Source organism: Vulpes lagopus, chromosome 8 (genome assembly GCF_018345385.1).
Source record: "Vulpes lagopus strain Blue_001 chromosome 8, ASM1834538v1, whole genome shotgun sequence".
In the NCBI taxonomy this organism is placed as follows: Eukaryota; Metazoa; Chordata; class Mammalia; order Carnivora; family Canidae; genus Vulpes; species Vulpes lagopus.
This window is the reverse complement of record NC_054831.1, coordinates 105,355,273-105,367,473: the sequence shown is the minus strand read 5'-3', so window position 1 is coordinate 105,367,473 and position 12,201 is coordinate 105,355,273. Positions and strand designations below refer to the sequence as shown.

The 12,201-nt window shown below is 34.6% G+C and overlaps 1 protein-coding gene across 3 annotated transcripts in view; it reads right to left on the bottom strand.

Moving 5' to 3' along the window:
- The window catches only part of FCHO2 (FCH and mu domain containing endocytic adaptor 2), a 115,601-nt gene that overhangs the window by 77,199 nt on the left and 26,201 nt on the right, over window positions 1–12,201 (bottom strand). For 2 of the 3 annotated variants that reach the window (XM_041765634.1, XM_041765635.1), the window contains exons 3-5: window positions 8,097–8,171; window positions 4,440–4,581; window positions 4,195–4,347 (exon numbers count right to left, since the gene is read on the bottom strand). In XM_041765634.1, coding sequence (XP_041621568.1) covers window positions 4,195–4,347; window positions 4,440–4,581; window positions 8,097–8,171 — 370 coding nt within the window. The remainder of the gene's footprint in view (window positions 1–4,194; window positions 4,348–4,439; window positions 4,582–8,096; window positions 8,172–12,201) is intronic. The other variant, XM_041765637.1, reaches the window with a different exon arrangement.

The following is a 12,201-nucleotide window of genomic DNA, read 5'->3' as shown; positions in this document are numbered from 1 at the left end:
TTCCTTCCATGCCTCCTCCTCCAATATTTTTTTTTTGATCTGGTATTTTATTTTTTTTTTTTATTTTTTTTTTTTTTAATTTTTTATTTATTTATGATAGTCACAGAGAGAGAGAGAGGCAGAGACACAGGCGGAGGGAGAAGCAGGCTCCATGCACTGGGAGCCTGATGTGGGATTCGATCCCGGGTCTCCAGGATCGCGCCCTGGGCCAAAGGCAGGCGCCAAACCGCTGCGCCACCCAGGGATCCCTTGATCTGGTATTTTAAATCTCAGATCTAACATTTTACCCTATAAAATTTATTTGAACTCCTGAATGGTACCATTATATGAAACAATCTTCTGTTGCTAAACATTAAGGATGTTTTACATAATAAGATTTTTTTCCATTTGACAACCAACTTATTATTAGGGGAGTCTAATTCACTTATACATATTATGGCTTTGGTATCTTTGAACTTACTTCTTCCAGCTTACTTTGAGCCTTCTGTCTACCATTCTTTTTTTCTCTACTTTCTCCTTCCTCTCTTATCAATAAATTTTAATATCTTATTTTCTTTTTGCTTATTTAAAAGACTTAGAATAGATTTCTATTCTTTTAGAAGTTATGCTTAATGAACACACTTGATTACTACTAATTCTGACATACCATTAATTTATAAAGGACACCATTTTCTTGTGTACCATTAAAATAGAAAAATGCTAGCACCTGAAGTATAAAATAATGCCTTATCCTTAAAATTCTAATTTAGTACTTTAAAAAGACCTCTTTTAGACTTACTTAGAAGTACATTTTTATTCTAGTACCTTTCTATGTGATACAGAATAAAAAGGAAAGCAAAATGAATTGTTTGACATACTCCTGTATCTTCCTTATATTCAGATTTGACCCTTCTCAATTCTTTCCAATTCAAAGACTGCGGGATCCCTGGGTAGCTCAGTGGTTTAGTACCTGCCTTTGGCCCAGGGTGTGATCCTGGAGTCCTGGGATTGAGTCCCACATCGGACTTCGTGCATGGAGCCTGCTTCTCCCTCTGCCTGTGTCTCTGCTCCTCTCTCTCTCTCTCTCATGAATAAATAAATAAAATATTAAAAAAAAAAAAAGATTGCTAAGGTCTGTTTTTTCCTCACACAATATTATCCTCAATGTCATCAAGACCATTACTGATACAGTACTTCTTAAAAATGCTCTATTATTATTTCCCAGTTTTCTTCTAAATACCAGTGCTCACATTTTCTTGATCTTACCAGAAAAAAAGGTTTCCAGACAAGTATCAGAACAATTCCTTCCTCAAACGGTCTTAAGATGGTCTGTTATCTAATATGTCAAAGTGCTGCAGTTGTCCAATCACATCACCAGATAGAATCACCAAGTTCACACAGACACTAAAACTACACACAACAGCTACCTAACCAACAGTGATTATATGGTATCATCAGCTGAAGATGCATTCTGATTTCAAAAATGTGAGAAAAAAAGAATTATCTGGTAGCTTTTAATATTTTTTTTCTCTCTGGCATCTAGGTCTGAATTTATCTTTATGTAACCTGATTAATAATCAAGAATGTACTTTCAATCTGGAGACTCTATTCTATTTACAAATGCATATTTAAAGTTTTTATGTTAATTCCAGTTAAAACACAAATTAATCTGCGCACTACTGAATTTCTTCAGGTCTGAAAACTTCTGACCTATTAACTCTTTAAATATTAGGAGACCACCACTCTCTCTCCATGTTCTTCTGGAATGTTGTGAACCTTTATTTATTTTTTTTAAAAAAGATTTTATTTATTTGTGAGAGGGAAACAGAGACTAAGTGCATGAGTAGAGGGAGGGGCAGAGGGAGAGGGAGAAGCAGACTCCCCACTGAGCAGGGAGCCCAATGCGGTGCTGAATCCCAGGACCCTGGGACCATGACCTGAGCCAAAGGCAGATGCTTAACCGACTGAGATACTTAGGCACCCCAGTAACTTTTATTTCTTTGTACTATGTTCTGGGTGACTTCCCTTCCAAACTCAGCCTTTGACCACATCAAGTCTAAAATTTGTATTCTCTATTTCTTTTTTCTCAATAGCCATATTTTTCATTTCAAGTTTTCTAATTAGCTGTTTTCCTATCTAGTAGATCTTACTTCATTATGCCTCTTTTAGTTTCTTAATCTTCTTTATTTATAGTTTATATTTTCATTTATCTCTTTGACCATCCTCACACAAAATTTTTTGTTCATCTGTTTCATAAATTTAAATTTTATCTGGAGTTAATTCTTTTTCCATTATTAAATTTACTGTATCTTAGATTTCTTAGAGGTACTCTACGATTTTGGTTGTTCACTCATTTCAAATGGGAGGCTTCTTATCTTTTCGCCTTTTCTTCTTTGTCCCTCCATCAGTGCTTTGGGATAGCTCCACTGAAGGTAAAGTAAGTGTTATTACCTAGAACTTGTTATGTTTTATCCTTTGTGGTCACCTATCCCCACCTAGCAGTTTGATTTTTCAAATCAAAACAGTTGATGGATTTTGGCATAATAGATTTCCTTCAATGTTTGTACAATAAATAAAAATTGGAAGGGAGAAAAAGATAAGGCACAATAAGTTTATTATTTTAAAACACCATTCCAGACACAGCATTTGTGAATAAAATATAAGAAGGGAAAACAAAACAAAATAAATGCGTCCAAAAAAAATAGAATATTAGCTTGATGAACCAGAAACAGAACAGAAACCCAAAGTAGTGTGTCGAGATTGATTTTGCAGGTTTGTTGGCTCAAAGTCCAAAGTTAGGCTGTGGAATTTAAGCTCTTGTGTGGTAAAAGGGACTAAGTGTTTCCTACTTGAGATAAAGCACAAGAAGCCCCACCCACCATGTGAAGCAAGATAGGTAGGAAAAAAGACTGGGGTGCTGACTAGGGCTAAAGCTTTATTGGAAGATGGGGGCTTACTGACACAGTTTTGACGTGAATCAAGCTAAGGAACCATTTAATGACTATTTTGGCCATATCCCCCGTATTCTTCTAGGGACACAATTAAAAACTACCTTTATAAGATTGATACTAAATTGAGGACTTTGGGGGCTGGCAGGAAATAACCTGAAAACTGCTAGGTGGGGATAGGTGACCACAAAGGATAGAACATAACAAGTTCTAGGTAATAACACTTACTTTGCCTTCAGTGGAGCTATCCCAAAGCACTGATGGAGGGACAAAGAAGAAAAGGCGAAAAGATAAGAAAGATAAGAAGCCTCCCATTTGAAATGAGTGAACAACCAAAATCGTAGAGTACCTCTAAGAAATCTAAGATACAGTAAATTTAATAATGGAAAAAGAATTAACTCCAGATAAAATTTAAATTTATGAAACAGATGAACAAAAAATTTTGTGTGAGGATGGTCAAAGAGATAAATGAAAATATAAACTATAAATAAAGAAGATTAAGAAACTAAAAGAGGCATAATGAAGTAAGATCTACTAGATAGGAAAACAGCTAATTAGAAAACTTGAAATGAAAAATATGGCTATTATATTCTCTTCTAGTTTCTTCCCATGTATATATACTTCTATAATTATTGTAATTGCTATAATGCAGTTATAATTTGGTTTTCCTTTTTTTTACAGGATATTTCACATAATTTAGAAAGCTTTCGAAATTATCACTCCCTATGCCTCATTCCTAAATGAGATATAACACATCAAACAAGTGAATGGTTAAACTGTTTTGAAAGGGGGAAAAATCTACTTTCAATTGAAACGCGACTAGGGGAAAGGGCTGTGGTTTACCACAATACTACATAAATGTCTTCAAAGTCAGCAATAAATCACCCACAACACATATTTTAAAGCTTATCTTCAGGTATCTATGCCTTCCTAAATATACCAATCTTGCCTCAAAAAATTTTTATCTCACGTTAAACCTGACACCAACCAGTATCCCTATCAAGTATCTTACTATAAAAATAGCCTGCAAATGTCAACAGCATGAAGAAATTACTTCTTTTTAGGTATTTGCTAATCAATGTATTTACCACACACAAAACATATTCCACAAACCTAGTTCCATTTCACTTAGGTAAACCATGAACACTCAGAGGTACAGAGTCTTCATCTTTAATATCAGATCATTCTGGAGTGTGTGAATATTAAATACAGTCTTATGTTTGAAAGTGCTTTGAAACTCCAGAGATACTACTTTTATTACAATTACCTTTTCTATTTCTCTTTGTGTAGCTCCTTCCTTTTTCAAACGTTCCTGCTCTACACACTTGGCATTGTAATTTTCCTTGGATTTCTGGAGGGCCTGAGTAATGCTTTGAATGGTTTGAACAGCTTCCAGAGTTCCTGCAACTTCTTCTTTAGTCTGAATGGTACAAAATGATTCATCAAAATGACTGAACTGCAAAACACTCAAATCTCTGATCAACTAATCCTTTAGCAGGAAAAAACAGATACCTTTTTATGAGATTTTACTTGTTCTTCTCCATACTTCTGAACTTCCTTTATTAATTCTTGTAATTTTCTAACAAGATCCAAGTGACAATTTGCTAATTTCTCTGTAGATGTTTTGAACACATCCCACACTGGTGCAAATGTTCTGAGGGAAAGAAAATGCAGGAATTATTTAATAAAAGAAAAGATGAAGACTCCAAAATAGAACCAACAGAAACAATGTGATATTCAGCAATTTTAATTAGATAAAATAAGAAATTAAAATAAATCACAAATGAAATGACTGACAGGTTGACATTGATTTTTAATCCTTGGTTAATTAAAATATTTTTGAACCTTAAGTACACAGAAATCCAGTAAAATATTTACCAAAGATTTGGCTATGGCCCTGTCTTAATTTTATCATACTATTTTCTGAGTTGATTTGGTTGGGTTTTTTTTTGGGGGGGGGGGGTTAAAGATTTTATTTATTAATGAGAAACAGAGAGAGAGAGAGAGAGAGAGAGGCAGAGACACAGGCAGAGGGAGAAGCAGGCTCCATGCAGGGAGCCCGATGTGGGACTCGATCCCGGGACCCCAGGATCAGGCCCTGGGCTGAAGGGGGCACTGAACTGCTGAGCCACCCGGGCTGCCCTGATTTGGTTATTTAGACTTGTATCAGAAGCCTTTCTGATCACTGTCTATTGTTAAAAATTAACTCGTTACCAATTTTAATTTTTGACTATTTAGTGCTCATTTAAAACGCTTCATCACAAAATAAAAGTTCCCCTGAATTCAAACATACAAAAGTCAAATGCACACATGATTTTATAAGAATCTTCATTATAATCATTTGAGAATTATTTTAAAACTGTTACTTGAAATCTTGTTTCAGGTCATTTTATCTATGTACTTTAACACTAAGACAGTTCTTAGTACATGGTGCATAATGCATGGCATACTTTCCTACCACTTTTTCTCAATATTGAGAATTTAGTATTTTCAGCAGGTGCAAGTATATCCAAGAATTGCTACATGATTATCTCCTGGATAATACTTAGGATGTCAATGAACTCAATCTGGTCAATAGGGAATAATCTTAGGGTAATTTTATCCTGTGTTTTCCTGGGGTACTACCTTAGATAATTTCAAAGCACCTGTTTCGCTCCAGGACCAGACTTCCACTAAAAAACAAATAGCATGAAGCAAAAGGTGGAGAAAATTATTATCCTAATATGCAGTCTGTCCCAATTACCACATTTCCTATCCAGTAAGAATGCTAAGTCACAGTGATCATTTTAAGCAAAAGTAAAGAAGTTTAAAGAAGAAAGTTAAGATACTTAGAGCTGTTCTGATTAGATCTCACCTCGCACTTTAAAATCTAATCAGCATCAAATCTGGCAAGGAGTTACACGGAAAACTTTGGGAGTAAAAAAAAAAAAAAAAGATACCTACAAAATATCCACTCACTATAGCACCAAAATACATTACTTCATGTAAGCCTGATACATGATAGTGTGGGTTTCACAAAGCAGGAAGATGGGAGTGTCCCTTTACCAAAAGAGTCTTTACACCATAAAGAGATTCAACATGAGACTTCTTTAAGGACAGGTTTCTTTCTTTCTTTCTTTTTTGAAAAGATTTTATTTATTTATTCATGAGAGACACAGAGAGAGAGGCAGAGACACAGGCAGAGGGAGAGGGAGAAGCAGGCTCCATGCTGGAAGCCTGACGTGGGATTCGATCTTGGGCCTCCAAGATCACGCCCTAGGCTGAAGGCGGCGCTAAACCACTGAGCAACCCGGGCTGCCCTAAGCACAGGTTTCTTGAAGGAAGGTCAAAAATCATTACATTTTTAAAAGTTTGATATACACAACTTTTTTCTGGTCAAGCAATACACATTGATGTATATTAAGCAATAAGAAAGAAAACTGACAAGTCTGAAGTTATGTTTAAACAAAAAAAATACAGAAAGAGGAAATTCAATTTAACTAAATATACATCAGTAAAACATTAATATTTAAAATCTTTGTCTTAAGTGACGACAGTAACACATAAAATATTATTTATGAGAAACATGCATTCCAAAGAGAAACATTGCCAACATCTTTATTATCAGGAAACACAGTTGAAGTCAATCCATGTTTTTTCTATCTCCCACCTGATAACTAAAAATAATGAGAATTTCCTATAATAAAACCACAGTCGATTGTTTAAAGCCAGCTTCTGCTATTCCAGTTACCTTCTGGCCCTCCTACTGTGGTAATAAATAAACAAGAAATTATGTTTTAGAAGAGGTGTATGTACATAGAGGCTTTAGAAAAAGGAAATTGCCAGAAAAAAAGTGGAGAGATGGAAAAAGAATGAAGAATGAGATTATACTGAAGGAGCAGAGGGACAGAAAGAATGAGAAGACAACTGGGAAAAAAAAAAAAAAAAACAGCAATAGATGGCCATCATATAACAGTCCCCACTGTCCTCTAGGTAAAAACGGTGGCAGCTCCCAACGTTCCTAGCCATAGTACAGGGCGATAGAAGGTCCTCTCAGCTGCAATTGTCAGCACTTAATACAATGGACAGTGTGTTTTATAATGGACTCCTCTTTATCTGGGCCACAATTTAGTGAGTTTTTTTTTTTTAAGATTTTATTTTTATTTATTCATGAGAGACACACGGGGGCGGGGGGGGGGCAGACTCCATGCAGGGAGCCTGATGTGGGGCTCAATCCCAGGTCTCCAGGATCATGCCGAAGGCAGGCACTAAAACCCCTGAGCCACCCAGGCTGCTCTTAGTGAGATTTTTATTTAAATTCATCCAACCACACCAGAGAATACTTTCATAAAAGGCATTCTTAACCAGTGTTTTAGTTCACAGAACCATATGTGAATCTAATAATCAGTATAAACCCTCATTGTCAGAAACATGAATACGAATGTAAAAATTCAGGGTATTCACAGATTCATCAGAATCCCAGATACAAAGAAATGTGTTACTATCACTATAAAAATCTTTATAAACATTAAATTATTTTAACATGTTATTTAAAACATATCCTTTCCCCAAATTTTAGATAATTAAAAAATATTAAATATTCCTCCTATAGCTGTTGTGGTTTATTTTTTTATTTTTTTTTTAATTTTTTTTTTGCTGTTGTGGTTTAAATCATACAATATTTCTTTCCCAAACTATTAAAGCCATGTAGCGTATCTTAAAGTATATCTTATTTTAATATTCATTTTTCAAAGAACACATTTTCTCACTGCAAATTTTCAAGAGAAGGATTTAGTAAATCTATAAAATCATAAGAGACATTTTTAATGCACTGTAATCATTTCAATAAAGTTTGAGTTTCTAAAGATCATTGTTCAACAGATTTTAAGTGAACTTCTAGAAAATTACAATACCATGCATAACACACATTTATAACCTCAAAATTATACTATCGAATGACTATCTAGTTTAATAATGGGAAAAAATAGGTTTCATTTACTTTGACTGCATTAACTGATTCACCAAGTTCAAATATATTTTCTATCAAGAATTCATATGTAGATATTTTAAATAAGTAAATTACATATAATTATACTTATGAACCATTATGTCTTCAACAAGAACCTAATATTCTCAAGAACTATGCCTACGTCAACATTAAAAAAGAGTTTTTCAAAGAAATTAACTCACCCAAGTTGTGAATAATTGCTTGCGGATTTTGCTAGTTTTGTCATTGACCTGGAGTATGCCTCTTCTATTGTAGCTCTGTTAAATCAAATTTCCATATGGTAAGAGCTCTTAAACACACAGAAAAATTATCAAAATATAATTAAAACTATAGAAACAAAAAAATCCAAATTATATATTAAACATAAGTAGTTACTGGGGTGCCCAGTTGACTCAGTCAGTGGATCATTCAACTCTTCATCTCAGGGTCATGAGTTCAAGCCCTATGTTGGGTATAGAGCTTACCTTTTTAAAAAAAAGTAGGTATGTGGTCATGAATTTCTGGCCTATCCTTAAATGCCCATTGTGCACATCTATTTAAAGAACTAATCTGGTACAGAACTAAAAAAAATTTGTACCAACAAAAATACTTAAAATCATTACTCTATTTTTAATATACCAGCGGTTATGTGAACAAGTACAAGAACACCGCTTCTTATATTCCATTTCTCTGTAAACTAATTCAGTGCGAATGTCATTTGCATTTAATACTTCTTAGTGTACTTAATAGTTTTATTATTCTTTAATACTGTGATTTCACTTATTATGCATATTTAAGAGAACAAAAAACTGAGGATTGTCATTTGGCCAAAACCAAATAAAATTATTAGCAAGTCTGAGGTCCTGAATTCAAGGTTTAACCTATTTTGTGATTAGACTGAAAATACAAATATTTCACACTAGAATACTGTGTTTTATATAGCTACTATTTAGCACGTAGGACTTTAAGCTTAAAAAAATCAACCAAAACCATTAAATATGCAAGAAAAAATTTTTTCCCAAAGACACATAATCTCAAATACAAAATACGAGATTTTTTCTGAACCTCTTAACACAAGAAAAGTTAGGTTCTATCGTAACTCTCCCATTACTACCCTGTCCCTTCTCAATATGGGCTACCCATAACAGAAATGGTCTACAAACCACCATGGCCCTTCCATCTACTTTGGTAGGTCCAACTACCTTTTTGCTTTAAACGTCCAAATCCAGATCTCTACACTGTTCTTACATCAAATCATCAGTTTAGTATCTAAATGCCTCAAACGTAACTCGGTAGGGATCTTAAGCCCCTCAAACTCAGAATATTCAAACCACACGTATCTTCAAACTCATCCGCAATCCCATGCCCACAAAACCCAGCTCTAACAAAAATGAACTATTAACAGTAACTGCCTCTCTCTGATGGAACTGTGCCTTTTTTTGCACCTTTAAACTTCTGATGTCTTTTTAATATATCGTATCACAAAGGCAGTACTTTGATCACCTAAAAAAATGTTAATACAGAAAAAAACTAGTATCTCAATGGGTAAGTTTAACAGCAAAAAAGTGGCTTAATCTATAACAGTAAACTGATTTAAAAAAAAACAAAAAACAAAAAAAAAAAACCTCCTGATGAGGAAAACCAGAAAAATATGGAGAAAAAGGGACTAAACTATAAGGCATCAGAGAGCTCAGGAAGCAAGTAAGAATGAGAAGGATAGATCTACGAGAAGGATATCTAGAGAAGTCAGATATCAGCTGATTAGCTTTTCCCTGGGGGGCATCTAGAAGCAGCAGCTGAGACTAAGAAGGGAGCAGAGTTTTTCAATGCTTCACAGGGTAAGGGAGACAAAACTAGATTCAGACTTACCAAAGATGAGAAGCATGGGAAATCTCATGTCCTCTGAGACTCAAGGAGTAAAAAACATAAGTAGGCAAGCTCTCAAAGGGACTACCAACAGTACCTTTTCAAACCCTGATACTGGATCCTGTATGGATGTCATATACACACTCATAAAACCTTCAGACATAAGCAAATAAGACAAATGAACAAAACCCAGGAGGAACAAATTAGCAACGTTCCAAATGCTGAGAATGTAAAGCTGAGATTTTATGAGTTTATATATTATCTTTAAGGAGACAGTACATTAAATCAAGAATTTCAGGGGAACCTGGCTGGCTCAGTCAGTAGAACATGTGACTCTTGATCTCAGGATCCTGAATTCAAGCCCCACATTGGGTGCAGACTGTACAGGTGTATAGATAGATATATATAAAATATAAATAATGAATAAAATATAAAGAATTTCAGTCAAGAAATGGAAGTCAAAAAAAAAAAAAAAAGAAATGGAAGTCATTTTTAAAAAGTGAAGTAAAAGCAGAGCAAATTTGAAAAGAGACACAAATTCTGTATCTGAAAAATACAATATCAAAAATTATTATCTTGGGCACCTGGGTGGCTCAGTCAGTTAAGCATCTACCTTCAGCTCTTCAGCTCAGGTCAGGATCCCAGGGTCCTGGGATAAAAGCCCTGTATTGGGCTCCCTGTTAAGCAGGGAGTCTGCTTCTTCCTCTACTCCCTCCCTCCTGCTCGTGATCTCTCTCTTACATTGTCTCTCAAATAAATAAAATCTAAAAAAAAAAAAAATTATCTCAACTCATGGGGTTAAATAGCAGATTCAATACATTATGGTAAGAATTAATAAACAGGAAGAGAAGTGAGAAGACTCTATCCTGGTATAAAGCTCAGAGAGACAAAAGAGGGATCCCTGGGTGGCTCAGCGGTTTGGCATCTGCCTTTGGCCCAGGGTGTGATCCTGGAGTCCCGGGATCGAAACCCACATCGGGCTCCCTGCATGGAGCCTGCTTCTCCCTCTGCCTGTGTCTCTGCCTCTCTCTCTGTGTCTTTCATGAATAAATAGATAAAAATCTTAAAAAAAAAAAAAAAAGGCCAAAGAGTGGAAAAGAGAAAGAGAAATGGAAGAATGGAAAACACAGAAAGGACAAAGTAAAAAAATCTAATGTGTAAAGGGAAAAAACATTTCCAGAGATAATGACGGACCATTTTCCAAAGCTGACAAAAGATATCAAACAACAGATCCAAGTAGCCCAACAAACCCTAAGAGGATAAATAAAAAGAAATCTATACTTCATCAAATAGTAAAGCTATGTCTATTCCTAGGTAACATATGTTTACACACAGGTGAAAACTGCTGAAAATGAAAGGCTAAAAGAAAATATTAAAAGCAGCTAAACCCTTCCTACCACCAAATGTTACCTTTAAAGAAGCAAAAATTACTCATAGCTAACATCTCAACAGTAGATGCTAGAATTAATTTTTTAAAATGCAGTGAAATGCAAAACTGTGAAAATCCTAGAAGATAACGTAAGAGAGAAGACCCAGAAGACCCTGGGTATGGTGATGTCTTTTCAGATGAACAACAAAGGTAAAAATCTATGACAGAAATCAATAATAAGTTGGACTTCATTATAATTAAAAATTTCTGCTCTGTGAAAAACAATGTCAAGAAAATGAAAAGCCACAGACTGGGAGAAACTACTACAAATGATACATCTGAAAAAGTATTATTACCTCAAATATACAAAGAACTCTTTAAATTGAACAATAAGACAACAACCTGATTAAAAAATGGACCAATGACCTCAAAAGATAGCTCACACACACACACACAAAAAGATATACAGGTGGCAAATAAGCATATGAAAAGATGCTAAACATTATATGTCATCAAGGAAATGTAAATTAAAACAAGATACAACTACATACCCATTAGAAGGACCAAAGTCTAAACCACTGAGAAAATCAAATACTATCAAGGATGTGGAGCAAAGAAATTCTCATTCATGGCTGATAGAAATGCAAAATGATACAGTCATTTTGGCAGTTACTTACAAAACTAAACATATTCTTACTGTATAATCCAGCAAAGGAATTCTTTGGTATCTACCCAAAAGAGTTGGAAAGTTATGTCCACACAAAAATCCACAAATACTTAGGGCACCTTTATTCATTACTACCAAAACTTGGAAGCAGCCAACATACTGTTCGATAGGTAAATGGATAAACTGGTACATACAAACAATAGAATATTATTCAATACTAAAAGAAATGGGTCACCAAGGCATGAAAAGATATTAAGGCACCTTAAATGCATATTACTAAGTGAAAGAAACCAATCTGAAAAGTCTATTACATACTGTATAATTTCAACTATATGACATTTGGAAAAGGCAAAACTATGAAAACAGTGAAAAATAACACAAACAATTCCTAAGACAGTGAAAATAC